The sequence below is a fragment of the Cricetulus griseus genome, chromosome 2, assembly GCF_003668045.3.
Source record: "Cricetulus griseus strain 17A/GY chromosome 2, alternate assembly CriGri-PICRH-1.0, whole genome shotgun sequence".
NCBI lineage: Eukaryota > Metazoa > Chordata > Mammalia > Rodentia > Cricetidae > Cricetulus > Cricetulus griseus.
This window is the reverse complement of record NC_048595.1, coordinates 132,792,985-132,811,254: the sequence shown is the minus strand read 5'-3', so window position 1 is coordinate 132,811,254 and position 18,270 is coordinate 132,792,985. Positions and strand designations below refer to the sequence as shown.

General features: G+C 39.6%; 1 protein-coding gene across 1 annotated transcript in view; it reads left to right on the top strand.

Moving 5' to 3' along the window:
- Positions 1-6,045, top strand: part of Cpne3 (copine 3) — a 49,983-nt gene extending 43,938 nt beyond the window's left edge. Inside the window, exons 14-16 of the mRNA XM_027403570.2 lie at positions 404-537; positions 1,525-1,761; positions 2,959-6,045. Of these exons, the coding sequence (XP_027259371.1) occupies positions 404-537; positions 1,525-1,761; positions 2,959-3,069 (482 nt within the window). The 3' untranslated portion in view covers positions 3,070-6,045. The remainder of the gene's footprint in view (positions 1-403; positions 538-1,524; positions 1,762-2,958) is intronic.
- Positions 6,046-18,270: the final 12,225 nt, after the last annotated feature.

Sequence of the window (18,270 nt, the reverse complement as noted above, 5' to 3'; positions counted from 1 at the left end):
TTACTAATTATTTTCTTTCTGCTTAATAGTTGTAAGATGCTGCACCTTTTTCATCAAAAACATCAAAGTTACACATGAGTATAAGTCCCAACTGTGATAAAAATGCATGCTTTCTGCTTGGAGAGGCTGTTTGTAGCTATTTATTATGAAGTATAACACTGAAGAACACTTGAATGTGGAATTCTTCCCTAGTCAAGGCACTTTTTGTTGTTTCCTTTTGTTCTGTAGTTGTGATAGGGACTCACTATATATAGTCAAGGTGATTTTGATACTTTCCACCTCCCTAGAGCTAGGATAATATCCCATCATTTACCAGACCTGATATGTATATAATTGTGCTTCCCAGTAGTGTGGATTAACAAATTATATTTGAGGATTTTTAATACTACTTTCTTTGATCTAGGAATCCAAGGCATTATAGAGGCTTATCGGACCTGTCTTCCTCAGATAAGACTCTATGGACCAACTAATTTTTCTCCAATTATAAATCACGTGGCCAGGTTTGCAGCTGCAGCCACACAGCAGCAGACAGCATCTGTAAGTGCTCTAGGTTCAGGAGCAGGAAGGGTGTGGTTGGTACTTCTTCCTGCTTGTCATACACTTTATTGAGTTTGTCAGGATACTAAGTCAAGAGAAAGAAGTGATGGTATAATTAGCATTAGTTTGGGAGCAATATCAAAACAAAATAATGCTTGCAATTATGAGTCTTTTCTCTGGCTTTGGAAGTAATTTGCTTAGATTCTACCAAGGGCAGGAAGGGCTATTACTTATCCTTTAGAAACATACTTCATGGAAGGCATTTGAACACTTTAATCAGTTGCTGATATTATCTCACTTACTATACTACAGAGGTTTGAATTAGCTGACCAATACCTGTCAGTTGTAGGGTACCAAATCTCTCAAGCTGTAATAGAAGCAGGGACAGGGATCATGGGAGCCCTGTTGTGTAGGTGTTGAAAAAGTTGAACAAGATAATTCATGTAAAGTGAACAGTGCCTGGGTCAGAGAAAACATTCCTATCCTAGACTTAGCTGGCCCAAAAAATGAAATCACAACTTTATATGATATTTTACTACTCTGGAAACTATCAAACAAGACAATTTTTTTTTCTTTTTTTTTTAAAGCATGTGTTTTAGTTGGATAGATAATTCTTCTGAATGAGTTTTGGATCTGTTGAGAATGGAGTTCTCATTTGCTCCCTTGCTCCAGTCTTTGACATGTTTAGTGGTTCAGTTTAATGAATGTCTATTCCTCTGCTTACTTGAAAGGTTTGTCTTTGACATTTAGATGTCTTCTGTGTATTTTTCCAACCTGTTCTTTGGTGTGTTGCACTTCTAATGAATCTTCAGATTCTACAAGAGTTGATCCTTGTCATCAGAGAATTACAGAGTATTTTAAGCAGATGGTATCCTAGATACAGGCTGGCAATGAAAATGAGTGAGACCCATGACTCATTAACCTCAATAACTCCTTTCACTGTTTGACCTTCACTTGCTTAGTAGACGTGTTTACTTTTTTTGGCAGCAATACTTTGTGCTCTTGATTATCACTGATGGCGTTATCACAGACCTTGATGAAACCAGACATGCTATCGTCAATGCTTCCAAGCTGCCCATGTCTATCATCATTGTGGGAGTTGGGGGAGCTGACTTCAGTGCCATGGAGTTTCTGGATGGTGATGGGGGAAGTCTCCGCTCCCCATCAGGAGAGGTGGCCATAAGAGATATTGTTCAGTTTGTGCCTTTCAGACAATTCCAGAATGTGAGTACCATTCCTTCTGACTTAAACCCAGACCTTCAAGATGCTTTTGCATGTGAGAAGTTTGATTTGATTGGGCATTTTTGTATCTTTTGTGCTTTTGCTATAATAGTATGATAAACTTAAAATTATATTACGAATATGCTAAGATTTTTGTTACTTTTATATTACTTTCCTCATAGTTGTGAAATTACTGGCAAAGGCAGCTTGAAGAAGGAAATCTTTCCTTTGGCTCTTAGTCCATTTTGGTGGGAAAGGCATGGCAGAAAGAGTCTGAGGTAGCTGGTCACAGTATATCCACAGTCAAGCAGAGAGGATGAATTTGCATGCTGTGTTAGTTAGGAGTTGTATTGCAGTGATAAGAACTATGAGTTGTAGAAACACGGGGAAGAAAGGTTATTTTGCTTACATTTCCATATCACAATCCATCATGCAGGGAGGACCTGGAGGCAGAAACTGAAGCAGAGGCTACAAGAATGTTGATTATTGGCTTGTTTCTTATGGCTTGTTCACCTACAGTGGGCTGGATGACTGACATAAAGTCTTTAGGCACAAGTAGAACAGTCTTTTAACATAACTTTAAAAAAAAAGGAGAAGTTAAAGATACATTAAAAAAAATAGGCCATGCATGTTAGCATACACCTATAGTCTCAGCAGTCAGCAAACAGAGATAGAAAGGATATCAAGGTCACCTGGGGAACAGAGGCAGGCAGATTTCTGTAAGTTTAAGGCCAGCTTGGTCTACATAGCGATTTCCAAGCCAGGCAGGGCTACATAGTGACACCCTGCCTCAAAAAATAAGAGCCATAACAACAGCAGAATTATCAAATATGAAACAGCCAGCACCAAAGAACTTGACACATAAGCAATGATAATGATGGCAATTATAAATAACATGGATTACGTTTCCCATATTATGTGGACTATTCCTAAGGTACAAGCCTAGAGGTTGGAATTACTACATTTAATGATTGTTGAGTTATCTCTAGCCTTTTATCAAGCAGCCAGTATATCAGCCAAATGTGGTTGTGTATACCTGCACTTCTAGCACTTGGTAGGGAGAGTCAAGAGAATGGAGAGATCAGGGTCTTCCTCGACTGCATAGTGAGTTCAAGGCCAGCTTGAGCTACACGAGACAAACAAACAAGCAAGCCAGTAAGTCTACAGTTGGTAATAACTGTGATTTTGTTTTTCCTCAAGGCTCCAAAAGAAGCACTTGCTCAGTGTGTCTTGGCAGAGATTCCCCAGCAGGTGGTGGGCTACTTCAACACATACAAACTCCTTCCTCCCAAAAACCCAGCTGCGAAATAGAAGGAGCCAGGAAAACTTCAGGATTCATAAGCTGTGTGGAGCAATGCCATCTCTTCCACAGAATGATATATCTACTTTATGTGCATTTCACTCCCAGTGTTCCTCATATAAACCCAACTTTTTATATGTGTTTTATCTGTTTAAAGTATACATTTTATATTTTTTGAAGAGGACAGTAGCAAGTCCATCTCTGATCAATAAATTCAGTGATTGTTAGTGATTTATAGAAATTTTAAGAGTGCTATTTGGAATTGAATTTGATGTGGGAAAAGCAGGGATTTGTTGGTTTGTTGTCTACTTTCTATAATGAAAATGGCATTTTTAAATGTTGTCAGAGTGAGTGAATAATTATAGGATGATGTGGTTTGCAGGTTGCTATACTGTTTATAGTAAATATTTTGTAAGCCAAAGCCTGTATTTATGACTGAGAGGGCTCCTTAAGACAAGTAGTACTAAATTTGTACCTGTGACTCTGTATTTGTCCCTTTTCATGATTCAATGATGCATTATACAAAACTGTTTTCACATGAGTCTTCATGAAAAACAAGGGGCTTACTCAGTTTTAAAAGTGTACAATCAACCAGTGGAAAGATATTTGTAGATAAGACAGCTTTGCCTTTTGAAATTTCTTCTTTCCACTGTGAACTATTTGCACACAACTTGGTCAGGTTTGGCCTTTCTTTTACTGAATATATATATATATATATATAATATATATATATATATATATATACACACACACACATATATATCCTTCTCAAGAACTCTGGTGCTGTTTGACAACTACTAGTTTTGTCAGCTTTAAAGCAGCAACCAAGGCTTCAGCTGCCTTCTCAGTTCTCTGTGCAAAAACTCAGGTCACAGGCCTCACTCTCCTAGAGCTCACACTAAGTCCAGACACAATCTTGATAGGTCATCCCAGAATCTACATAACTAGGTCAGTATAAGCTGACGAAGTGACTGAGATGGCTTTGTCCATTAAAGTTGTGAGGACCAAACATTTAAGATCAAAATTTGCAATTGTTGACTAAGCATGGTGGCACATCATCCCAGTGCTTGAGAGGCAGAGGCAAAAGGGCCATCAGAAGCCAGCCTGCCTTCATAGAGAGTTCCAGGCCAGCCAGTTCACAGTAGAATACCTTTCAAAACAACAAAGAAAAGCAAATAATTGAGAAATCCATTTCTTCTATCTAATGGCATAATTGGGAGAGATCATTTTTATTCTTGCTATGGCCCTGTGCATTGATTTTTTTTTTTAGATATTTTTGCCTTTTAAAAATGATATTTTTGTTTTCTTTAAACATATAGTGTGAATTATTTATTAATCAAAATTCCATTTTCATTTCAATAATGTACTGTTTCCTAAGTCCAGAATGTATTATGTTAAGCATAAAACCTGATAGAACATTTAAAAAGAAAAAGAATACACAGAAACAATACCCTTTCCTAACTGCTATTTTTCGATAGTGTGGATTTAATGTTTGTTTTGAAGAATAGAGTTATCTCAATTTTACCCTTCAAAACATACTGCTTCTTGACCACCATATTTTTGGAATAGATTCTGTAATGTTTGCCTGAAACTATGGATGTCAAATACTTTGCCTGTCTGTGAAGTGGCCAATCATCACTAACAATTTAACATTTAGAATTGTGTATTTGTCACATATTCTTAAGCGGATGTCAGCACCAGTCAGCATTCCTGTCAGTGTTACTGAGTCCCTCTGCTGCCACCTGTGGTTTTGTTTTCTGCCGGCTTCTCAGAAAAAGCTAGTCTGTGTAGTAAAATGGCTGTAATTCATAATACATAAAGTAACCTGAGTTGAGCTGAGGTATTCAGGCGTGAGTGTTTATTGGTGTTGCATGACATGGCGGCTGTGTAGTTAGGACTGAACTACTGCACTGGGTGTGTCCTCAGAGCCAAGGCCTCAGTGAAGTTGAGTGATATAATATGGGTAAGCCCCACCAGAAACACCTCAGATTCATTACACAGTTGGTTTTGAATTAATTACTGCCCATTGTGCATTAGACATTAGAAACCTTTTACTGGTGTCAGGTTTTTCAGTCAGTACATGACTGCTTATGGGGCCATGGCCCACAGTTCAAGAACCTGGGCTCCACAGCATGACTTATTAGTAACAAATCAGTTATCAATAGAAAAGACCAATACAGATTTTTTTCTTTTTGTTCTTTTACCTCTCTTTTGAAACCATTATTTTTTCACATGTCTCAGTTCTCTGTGTTTGGGAAGATGTCACAGTGGTTTTCAGGACTTTTCTTTGGCATACAAAGGGAGCCAGCACAGAAATGGCTTACAGATTCTCGGTGCATGTTAAACTGTAGCAGAGGGGCTTCTCTGGCTCTGAAGCAGGGCTCACTGGCTTGCTTAGCTCCAGAGGGACCTCAGAACTGCAAGCCCTTCATGTTTTTATCAGGCCTCTGTCAGCCATCTTTCTGCCATTTGGTCTTTAACAGTTTTATATTCCAGCTTACCAGAATTATTTTCTTTTAAAATAGTTTTTCTTTAAATGACTCAACTTGATCAGGTTTTTATAGATATGTTATTTATAAGGGCTGTGATTCTGGCAAATTAATCCATATATTACCTGCAGTTTGTATAAGAGCATTTACAACTTCTAAATTGTCATTTTATATAACTCTTAGTTTGTCATTTTATATAACTCTTAGTTTCAGCACTCAACTTCATTCCATGCTGTTTATATTCAAATATTTATTTTTCCTTGTTGTACCTCTATTTGAACAAATGCCATTCATTCTTAAAATGGCAATCTAAAATGAAAATCACCAAATTGACTTTCATTTCTCTGTAACCACATATGTGAACGGTCATGCCATGCATAAACATGATTTCTCACATGCATGTATTCAGAAAGTGTTCCCACTGGCTCAGTCTACTCATTTTCTGTTTATGATGGATGTTTTTTAAAAGGCCATTAAAACTTTTAAGTCTTTTAAGGATTTTACAAGTCTTCACTTTAAACTGTGCTTGATCAACTTTTCCAAAGCAGACTCAGGGCTCATTGCGGCTTTGTGCTGCATTTTGACATCCTTTGCCCCATTCATACATTTCCTAGAAAGCCATCTTCAAGAATACTCTCTAGTCTCTTTTTCATAGAGGTGATGTAAGGTAAGTTAGCAGCTGGGTGAAAATTGTGAGCAGTTGTGTTGCTGTGAATGGCACAGTATGTGCATCACTTACCAATACATGAATTCATGTCAAATATATCTTCTGGTAAATTCCCTTGGGATAAAGTTACTTCTTGATGTAACGTGGCTATGTTTTGTTTTCATTTTTACCAAAATAATAGAAAATGTAGCTAGGGAAATGGCTCAGTGGATAAGACCACTTGCTACATCAGTTTGAGGACCTGAGTTAAGAGCCCTTTACCCCTACAAGAAGCCAAGCATGGTCACACAGGCTTTAACCTTAGCGCTGGAGGATACACATACAGGATTGCTGGGACTTCTGGCTGTTAGCCTGGCGTCGAACTGGCAAGCTCCAGGTTCAGTGAGAGCAGTGTAACTCTTTGTCCTCTGGCCTATGCATCCTGCACACACTTATTCATGCACTCATTTACCATATACAATAAAAATAATAGAAAAGTTATAACTAAATAGGAAATCAGTTTAATTTTGGGTGCCATTAAAAACCACCATAGACTGAGTAACTTAGTACTCAGGCTGGGAAGTCCAAGAGTATGATGCAGGCATGTAGAGGGGGCCTCTGCTGTGTCATAACATGGTAGAAGGACGGTGAACTCATGAGAGACAGGGAGAAGAAACTGAGCTAACTTTTCCTTTGCACCCGGAACCCACTACCACAATGTGACTGGACTATACCTGTGACAGAACTATTAACAATTCTATAGGGCCAAGAACTAAATGGTAACTGACAATTAAAGGTTAAACAGCAAACATGAAGCTTTCTTTGAGTTTCTGTTGCTGTGAAGAAACACCATGACCACAGCAACTCTTATAAAGGAAAGCATTTAATTGGGGTGGCTCACAGTTTCAGAGCTTTAGTTCATTATCATGGTAGGACAAGACAGCATGCAGGCAGACATAGTATTGAAAAAGGAACTGAGAGTTCTACGTCTTGATCCGTAGGCAGCCAAAGGAGTCGGTCCACATTGGCTATAGCTTGAGTATAGCAGATCTCAAGGCCCACTTCTGCAGTACACACTTCCTCCATCAAGGCCATATCTGTTCCAACAAGACTACAGCTCCTAATAGTGCTACTCCTTACCAGCTTAAGGAGGCCAACTTCATTCAAAACTACGACATTCCACTCCCTGGCCCCACTGGTTATAACAATATCATAAAGTAAAGTGCATTTAGTCCAACTTCCTAAGTCCCCATAGTCTATCACAGTCTCAGTAATGTTTAAAAATTCAAAGTCTCTTCTGAGATTGCTGCAACCTCTTAACTAATCTATAAAATCAACAAACAGACCACATACTTCTAACATATACTGAGACAGGATATATATTACCGTCCCAAAACTTAGGAGAGGGAGCATAGTGAGGAAATACTGGAACAAAGCAAGACTAGAAATCATGTGGGCAAACTCCAAACTCTGCATCTTAATGTCTGGTGTCAAAATGCTTTTCAGAACTCCAACTCCTTTCAGCTTTGTTGACTGCAACATACTTTTCTCTTGGGCTGGTTCCACTCCTTACTAGCAGTTTTCCTCAGTGGGTATCCCACGGCTCTGGTATCTACAATACCTTGAGGTCTCCACAACAATTCAGGCTTCACCTTCACAGCTTTCCACAATGGCCTCTCTAGGCCTCCATTCAGGGAAAATATTTAATTGGGGAGACTTACAGTTTTAGAGGTTTAGTCCATGTGGTGGTCTGAAAGAAAATGGCCCCCAAAAGGAGCTGCAGTATTAAGAGGTATGGGTTTATTATGTATGGCTTTGTTGGAAGAATAGTGTCACTGGGGGGGTGGGCTTTGAGGACTCCCAGCTCACGCTCTGTGAGACACTCAGACAACTCCTGGTGTCTACAAGATGTAGGACTCTCAGCTACTTCTTCAGCACCATGTCTGCCTGCACACTGCATGTTTTACCATGATGATAATGGACTGGACCTTGAACTGTAAGTGCGCCACCTCAATTAAGTGTTTTCCTAGAGTTGCCGTGGTCCTGCTGTCTCTCTACAGCAATATAAACCCTAACTAAGACAGTCTATTATTATGGTGGGATGTAGTGGAGAAAAGGCAGACATGATGCTGGAGAAGGAGCTGAGAGTTCTATATCTTGATCACCAGTCTGCAGAAGTAGCCTGTGTCCACACTGGGTGTAACTTGAATGTAGGAGACCTCAAAGCCCATCCCCACAGTGACACACTTCCTCCAACAAGGTCACACCTACTCCAACAAGTCCACAGCTCCTAATAGTGCCACTCCTTATGAACTTCTGGGGGACAATTACATTTAAACTACCATGGAAGCTAAGTGTTTTAAGAAAGAAAAAAAAATTGTTGATTATAAGGTGTGAGAAAAGGTAATAAAGGAAGGAGGGGAAAGAAGAGGAACAATTGGTGGGGTACATTCTGGGATGGCCTCTGGGCACACTGGAGGGCTCAGTCTTAGGGGAAAAATAATGTTGAAAAGGTTTCAGTTATATTTGTAATTTTGAAAGACTTAGAGGGCTTTACATTTTCATTATTAACATGGGCTCAAGGGCTCCAGAGAACCCTGTTACCAAACTCAATTCTGGCCGCAGTGACACAAAAACTAGGGAGTGGCAGTGTTACTTGGTGTGACTCAGCTTTTAGATCACACACTTGGTTCTGTTTCCAGATTCTTTGCCTGGCTACATGTATGCTTCTGTATCAAATCATCAGATGGGCCCATCTCATCAGTTCCTTCAATGGTTCAGAGGCTGGCACACTCCTGGTAATTACACAGATCTCTAGAGATGCCAGTCTTGCTTATGATAAGATCATCACCCTTGTCACTAATCATCACCATGTTTTGCCAAATTCCCTAGAAAAATCACAGGAGTTGCAAATTACCTTGGAAACTGGTTTAGCTATTTTTCCCCTCAAAGAAATGATGGGTAAGATATTTAAGCGATTTTTTACTTTGTACAGCTTGGGCTAGGAGAGTTGGATATTTGATTCATTAGTATATTCACAAGGCAGCAGGTTTAGAAGCAGCTCTGGTCTTCAGAGCAGAACTCAGAATTCTAGGACTTAGAAGCCCAAGGAGAATATTCTGTTTTTTTTCAATCATCACACCCATCTTAGTTACTTTTCTGTATCTGTGAAGAGACACCATGACCAATGTAATTTGGTAATTTATATAAGAAAGTATTTATTAGGGCTCATGGTTGCAGAGGATTAGAGCCCATGATGGCAGCAGGAGGTCAGGCATGGCACTGGATTAGTAGCTGGGAGCCTACATCCTGATCCACAGGCATAAGGCAGAAAGAGAGAAAGAAAGGGGTGAGGAGAGACAGAGGGGGGGGGGAATGGCATGGGCTTTTGAAATCTCAAAGCCCAGCCCCAGTGCCAAACCTAATTATATTTCCACTGACATTTCACCAATGGAAGACCAAGGACGTATGTATGCCATTCTTACTCCATAATGGATATGGAAGCCATTCTTACTCCACCATCCTGTAAACATTTATTTTTCTCTTGCATAGATAGTTACTGAGTAGTTTGCTACTGGTAATCAATGAAAGAATTTAAGTAAGAAATATGATTATCTCCAAAGCTTATGATGTAATATGAAAATGGAGGGGATATGTGAAAACAAAGCTGACTCCAATATCCAACTTCCTTCTAGTTCCCCAGACCCCTTCTCCTCAGGAGCTATGTCATTTGTTAGTAAAATCCTAATATTGGTGTTTTTCTGAACGCCATTTTTTCAGTCCTAACTTGTCTTTCTTAAAGAACATAATTAGGTCTACTGCAGCCCTGTCAAGTAATGGCTTATCTCCTCATCCTGATTCTTTCTACCACTTGGGTGTGTGTGTGTGTGTGACTTCTCTGGCCATCCCCTTTGCTCTGAGATAGTTTTCCCTCCTCTTTAAGGTTTTCAACTTTGAATGTTAATCGTAAGTTACAGTGTATCTCTCCTTCTAGTGTACTCTTACTAGTTCAGCCTAAACTATTTAGTAGTATAACAAACCCATCTATATTTTTTAAGATTTATTTTATTTTAAAATTATGTGTATATGTGTGTCTGCCTGTGGGTATCTTCACATGAATTTAAATGCCTGTGGGGGCTATAAGGGGATGTGGGAGCTGGAACAGAACTCAGATCCTCTGCAAGAGCAGCACACACCGATAACCAAGAAGCTATCTCTCCACCTCTACCCCATTTCCACATACCCACATCAAAAAAATACCTGTGTTTAGTTGTAGTATTCCATTTTCCAATACTAACCTGCCTTCCGTCACATTTCTTCTGTTGCCATGACTCTAACAGTTCTTTATCCATCAGGGCCTTCGGCATACTAATCCCATCATATCTTTCATCTTCATTATTTCTCTTGGCATGGCCCCACTTGCTCCTTCCTTTTCTAAATTTCTTTCCTGATAGTCATTGCGTTGGCCCTTCTGTCTCAACCATAGGAGCTTCCTTGCTCCTTCTGGACTATGCCCAGCTTGCCGTTGCCCCTTCCTGAAAACTTCTATAGTCACTTAGGTGCCTTGCTCCTTTCTCTCTTTCTACAAGTCTTTGCTCAAACATTACCAACTGAGACCTCTGCTGATCACCTTGTTGAAGTTGGTCTTCCAGCTTTTCCACCACCAACACCACTGCCAACACCATCCCACTTTTTTAGATTTTTCCTATTTAATCCCAGTCCTCTGAATGCTGAGGCAGGAGGATCATGAGATTATCTTCTTGTCCTAAAAATGCCCAATCTATTTGCCTGTAGAGGGCATGAGGTTCTTGTCCTCACAAATAAACACTAGTGAAACCAGGAATGTTAAACACACAGGAAGTCTTTTGAAAGGAAGAGAGATGTATAACCTGTTTTCTGCCCAGAAGGCTAGGAATGGATGCAATTGTTAGCCTGGTGATCTGTGCTATCTGTAGGGCCAAAACACACCTGACTCCCCCAGAATTTTATGTTTATCCCAGACTCTTTCTCCATACATGTTTATCTTCAGCAGCGTTTCTCAGTCAATTGAACCCATCTTTATAGAAGAGGTCATAAATACTTTTTATAGAGTTTCAATGTAATCGTGTCTTAAGCTTTGTTGTACACATGGGATCAAGTTAATTATCCTAAGGAAGCTTTGTTCCAAAATTATGCTGTGCTTAAATATGCCTAAAATAAACTGCCTGGTGTCAGACACTAGAAGTTTGAACCAAGACTGGCTACTTAGTCATGTTGAACCAGACTTCCTTCTTGCCTCACACTTTGCCAGCCCTGGTGTTTGCAGAGCCCGCCACACTTGCCTACTGTGCCTTTGACATTAATAACTCTGAAAGTCTCTCTTGCTTTTTCTATTATACCAGTGCCACGGGATAGTAGGCAAATAGATTGGCCATTGTTAGGACAAAGAGATGCGTGTGTGCTGCAACAGCCATTGTTTTATAATTAAAGAGCTTTACTCTTAGAAATGTGACACTTAAACACTATACTAAGTCTTTCATACTTTTTGGTGAAATCTGTGATTAGTTCCTTTTTGTGGGATAAGACAAAAAAAAAAAGTCATAGCAAAACAAGCTTGGTCATTATTTGACCTCCAAAAGTGTATTTGTTTAGTTGAAAACGTCCTTTTACAATGAGCTACATTTAACACTCCCTCATCTTCATGTTTGAAAAAAAAAAAAAAAAAAAAAAGGTCCCTTTGTCCTTGAAATCCACTATACTCTTTCACAATGCAGAATACAGGATTATAGAATCTTATTCCACCTTTCTTTAAATGAGGATTTTAGTAGGAATCTGAATTCCCTTTCAAGTTTCTGATTCTAGGAGGAAGCCACAAGGTTAGTGCATTTACGGCTGGATGTGAGAAACCACATCGCCAGTTTGGTTAGTAACCCTTAGGAGGCACCATGCACTCAAGCCTCAAACTGGCATTTCTACAATTTCCAACCAAGAAGAGTTCTCAGAAATTCATAGCATAGTCATTCACAATGAACATGACTGGAGGCAGGAAGGGACAGAGAGAGGGGCTGTGATCTCTCAGGCATTTCTCCCTTTCCTCATCCAAGGGAATTGTTACCTAGAAATGCCAGGTTATATTGGTTAATGATGCTCATTTGTCTGACCTTTGTACCATCTGTTCCAGTCACAAAAGTTATAGTATGAAAAATATAGCCACTCATAAAATTTCATAAGAAAACATCAACTTTTACTACAGTGTTATATGGATAAGGTTCTTAAAACATGAATTTCACGTATCTTTGATTTGATTAGATATAATAAATTACAAAGTGGAGTAGTGATTAATAGCTGCTGAATATTTACAAAGAATTCTCCTAGGAAGGCAACAGAATTATTGTAGATATAGAACATGTTCAAATTACAGAAAGTACAGATTTTCCTTATTGGAGTTCTGTGCATCAATGTTTTATCTAACGTATAACCAAAATGAATCTATCTGATGCATATTAGTTTAGGATTATTTAATATCAGTATTAAGCCAGAAGTTGTCTCTACAGAGGTGGCATCATGTTACTCCTCTATTTAGATCTTACAGCTTTGGGTCCATTTAACCTAACTTTTGTGAAGTATGCTGTAAAGTAATTTCTAGTACAAAGTTCTCTGTGTTAGACAAAGAGTTTTCTTATTTTTCAACATGGCATGTGTATAAGGTTGCAAGATTCAGCAAACAAAACTACAGGACAAAAATTAAAATTCAATCTCATAAATAGGCCTATAAAAGCAGACCTGCCACAAACAGGTATATGTGTGCCCCAAACTATTCATCAAGTAGAGATTCTATATTTTATGACAACTGTGCGTGATAGATGGGGAAAAAATGCTCACAATCCTGAGGAATATCTAGTTGCTTTGCAATGTGGCTCAGGGGTCCTGCTATAAGGAAGTGGTTACTATTTTTCAACTTGTTGAATCTGGGCTGGTCTTTTGATCTATACTGGTGATTTACCACTCTAGACTGTGGTAGAGCAATTGATGTACCAACTCTGAGTGTAGACTTCAGACTGTTCTCATTTCTGTTTTCTTTGCATCTTTGGTGCCCTATACTTCTGCGAAGCCCAGCTCGATTTTTGATAAATGAATGAGAAATTGCTTGGATTAGAAAAAGAAGTCCTCTCATCAGATATGGTTCTACTTCAGGCCACCCCAGTCAATTCATTGGAGGAAGAAATTTAAAGATGATCCCAAGTAGGATGGCTGAATCCTCCCAAGTATTAAAGGCCTGACAACATAAGGTAGAGTGAGGATTTTTTTTTTTTTACCATGTTCTGGGGACTGAGCCCAGGGCCTTACTCATGCTAAGCAAACATTCTACTACTGAGCTACATCCCAGTCTTAAGTTGTGCATTGTTAATGGCTAGAGAACAGTTTATAGGTTAAGCCATGTCTTCAAGGGTTATGGATTAATATAATACAGGAGGTAACTATTTGTTACAAGCTTGAGCAAAATACATGGAAATAACTTCTGTAAACCAAAGGATATTGCTTGTTGAAATAGACATTTGTGTCCAAAGTAAAAGAAATAAAGAAGGATAGGGACTAGACAGATGACTAAGCAATTAAGAACACTTGCTGATTTTACAGAGGGCCTGGGGTTCATTGCCTTCACCCGCATTATATCAGCCTGTAATTCCAGTTCCAGGGGATTTGACACCCTCTTCTGGCCTCCACAGACATCTTCATGAACACAGTTTACATATATACACTCAGGTACACATATACACATAAATAAAAAGTCTAAAAGTTTAAAAATTCAATAAAGAAGCATTTTTTTGCTTCTGCTAAATGCATAATTGCTTTCTTTTTTCTCTGCAAATCTTATTATTATAAATTTCAGTTAACTAGCCCATTCTGAATTATACTGAGGTCAGATCTGGGTGTGCTGGGGAAGGCTATCAAATATCTATGCATCATCAGTTATCCAGGGATTCACTAGAATACTTGTTGATTAGACAAATGATTAATGAGCATAGACTATATGGGTTCAGAAGAGACAGGTATGTGGATTAGTGGTAGAGAAAGAAAAAGTAAATATTTGGGAAACTTTGAATGTTTGGATTTTGACTCTTGGCTAAGATAAGAGTATGGACTTATGGTGTGGTCTTAGAAGTGCTAAACCTGGTAGCTCCAGATTCAGTTTCTGCAATGAAGTTTTTGTAGTGAACTAGATGGCTTGTCAGTCCCTCTCATTATACAGCTGAGGTCTGTGGGTTCTTAAAGTCTAAATTCCTTGCACAAATTTTAGTGCTGAATCCCAAAGCAGGGTGTTGGATCCTTGAGTGAGTTGCAATTTTGAGCATCTAAGTAGTATGAGGTGGACCTGTGGTGCCATCCAGGGTTCTTCCCCTTGATGCACTGATTTTATGGCTTTATTCGATGAAAGTCTCAGTGCCAGGATGGGCTACTGCCTATGAATTTTGGTCATGTAGACCCTTGAAGGCCCCCAAAATACACAGGCAATTGACACTGTGGCTGTTTTTCCAACAGAACTAAATAGTAAGATCCTATTTCAGAACACTAAATATTCTGGTCTTAGGACAGAGAGAAATCATGTTGGAACTGAAATGGAAGCATCTCCTCTGATAGCTAACTCTCAGAGTGTCTGAGTGAGTTCTAAGCAGGCTCCTGGGGTAGAATTCCCATTACCAATAGCACTCAATTGTGGATTACATATGTTACACTTATAACTGGCCATGCAAGACATGGCCGTTGTAGGATAACTACGGGTGTCCCTTGCGGGTGGGGGGAAGTAGGTGTGGCACCAACAATACAGGCATCAGGAACAAGTTGAAACAACAAGCTCAGTTTATTCCAGGAAGGGGTAAGCCTTATATACCCCCCAACCCTGTCCCAGAGGAGGAGAACCACTGAGCTGGCATCTGCTGAGGTGATGTGTTGCTGTCCATAAGTCCACGTCATCTCTTGTCTGCTATTGTCATGGCTCTCTGGCAAACCCAGGCTGGCTGTCAGGAGATGTCTACTGTGCATGCTGTAGGCCAGCTGTCAGGCCCATTGTGGCTTAGTTATCTCAGACATGCCCACTGGTGCAACAGTGGCAAGGCTGTTATGGTGATAACCAACCACACTCTGATTGCTGTGCTCAGCTTTGGTAAAAAATCTGAGAATTAATGACTATTGAATGCTCATGACCAAATGGGATGTCTGTACCACCCTCTCCAAGGCTCAGAGAATGTCACAGAAGACAGGATAGAAAGAATGTAAGGGATGGAGTGTTGTGTGGTGGACTTATTTTCTAGACATGACATGGACTGGTCACTCTTGAAGAATAGTTCTGTGCTTACCCACACAGGAACTGCACAAGATTGGTCCTATCAGCATCTTGTCATGTAAAGAAGAGAGGTTCATGTTACCCCCATCCCTCCCTAAGGATCTTTAGCAATGAATAGCTTCTGTGATGGGGAGACACATTTTCTTTAGCTACTGGTAAGGTATACATGTTTCTTTAAGCAATATACCGTAATACTACATTATGAGTGTTGATTCCTAGCAGTAGACAACATCATGACCTTTGGGAAGTTGGGGACAATGTTCTATGGTTATTCTGCATCGAAAGCAGTGGGAAGTCTTTGTCCATGGCAGTGAGACTTCAAATAGAATATTGGAAGATAAACCTTCCATCTTGAAGAGAATTAGGCAATAGCTTTTGGGGAAAATGAAAATCCTCAGTTGACACAAACCCTGAGGGAGTAGAGCACTAAGGTTTGGAGGACTGTCTGTATCATTAACCAGATCATATTAGTGAAAGTTTTAGAGATCAAGAAGCTGGGTCTATAGTTCAGTACAGTGCTTGCTTAGCATGCTTGACGTCGTGTAAACTCCATCATCACATAAAACTGGGCTTAGTGTCACATGCCTGTAACCCCAGAAATAGGGAGATAGAGGCAAGAACATGAGAAAGTCAACATATTCACTGGCTATATAGTGACTTTGAGGACAGACTCAGACACATGAGTGTTACGATAAATCTTTCTGCCAAAAGCCGCCTGAGCCCCACTGCCACGTGTGAGCTTTACAACAGCCGCCTGCCCGAGTTAGGCCCAAATGAATACACAGAGAGACTTGTATTAGTTACAATGCTGCTTGGCCAATGACTAGGATTCTCATCTGTTAGCTCAGTCTCAATTATCATATATCTATATATTTTATAAGACTTATCTTATCGTACGCCTTATTGGCGTCCCTCCTAGCTGGTGGATCACATCATGCTGCTGGAGCAGGAGCCGAGGGGAAAAAACAGGGCCCTTCCTGTTTCTCTTTCACTTAAATATGAGTCTCCTTGCTATGTCACTTCCTGCCTGGTTCAGCTTCTCTACTACATTTCCCAGAATCCTCTTTGACTCCTACTTCCATCTAACTTGCTGTCTCATTGGCCAAACAGTATTTTATTTAATAATCAATAATATAAACATACACAGTAGTACATTCCCCATCACATGAGAGTCTGTCTTAAGAAACAAATCTCAACACTATTACTGAGGCCTGTTAGTGATAGCAGACAGAAGTCATCCGAGGAGTGTTGGGGCACTGGAGAAAGTATTCATGTTTATTTCAAAGCTCCTTTTTACTCAGTTGCTTTTGTTTTTTTGTTCCCCAAGACAGGGTTTCTCTGAGTAGCTTTGCATCCTGTCCTAGAACTCACTTTGTAGACCAGGTTGGCTTTGACTGCCCTGTCTCCCTAGTGCTGGGATTAAAGGTGGGTGCCACCACCTGACTCAATTGCTTTATATTAGTCATTTATTTTTTCTGAGAAAAGAAAAACAGAATAAAAATGCCACTGTGGCTTTCCTTTAATTTTAAGCATTAAAGTTAAACAAAACAAACTATTTTAGTTGATATAGAAATTGCATAAATTTATGGAATGCCACATGATAAACATAGTGTTGCATTGTGTAGCATTTCCTGAAAGTGCAGAAGGTAATTCCTTGAAATAGAACCATCATAGGTTTTTTATTTTATTTTATTGGTTCAAATTAGGAACAAGCTTGCTTCAGATGTCAATCCCTTTTCCCTCTCCCTTCCCTCCCCCCCAACATCCCACTTGCCCCTAGCCATCCCCTCTCCACTCCCCAGGCAGGGTAAGGCCCTCAAAAGGGGCTCCCCAAAGTCTACCACATGATCCTGGGACAGGCCTAGGCCCTTACCCATGTGTCCAGGTCAAGAGAGCTGTTTGAAATAAAGAGATGTTTGAAATAAACATCCCTTCACATGGGATGGGCTCTCAAAATCCCTTCTTTTTTTTAAAGACCTTACATCATAGGTTTTAAAAGGCAGTTATCAGAGAGTGTATGTGGCCATATTGGGAAGCATAAGAAATATATAGGTGATGAAAGAGAGAAAGGCAATGTGGACAAAGGCTAGAGGAATAAGACCAGGTAATAGGTCCTTAAAAAGGGGAGCAGGGGGAGAATAGCTTGAGTGAAAGGTATGCTTGTGATACTGTTAATAAAATTTGCATAACTAATATATAAGAGATATAAGAGATGCAGTATAGAAACATAGAAAATTAAAAGGACGTGGGAAGGGACAGGAAAGAAAAGAGGTCCTTCATCCTGGCATCTGATTTTGCCTTTCCTGTTCATAGAGTGAGGAAATTTCAGACTTCACTGATAAAGCCAGAATTCCCTACAGAAATACTATGAGTTTTCCTAAAGGCATCTCCAAACAACACCATAAAAGTAAACACCAAAAACACACTGTGTTTACTTAAGACACAGATGGTTTATAACCTTGAGCTTTAGCTCTTCTCCCTTATTCCTAGATCCAAACACACACACTGTACACCATAAAACTGTGCAAAGGGACATTGTTTAATCTTTAAACCTTGTTGTAAGTTACACTTTAAAAATGTTATATTTATTTTTATTTAGTGTGTATGAGTGTTTTTCCTGCGTTTATGTATATGTTAGGAATAATGCACATAGGAGACCTTGGTGGATTCTACAGCAGGTGAGGGTGACCGAAGCAGGGGACAAACATGCCAGGCAGACAGAGCTTAGTGAGAAGTTTTATTAGAAAGGGAAAGG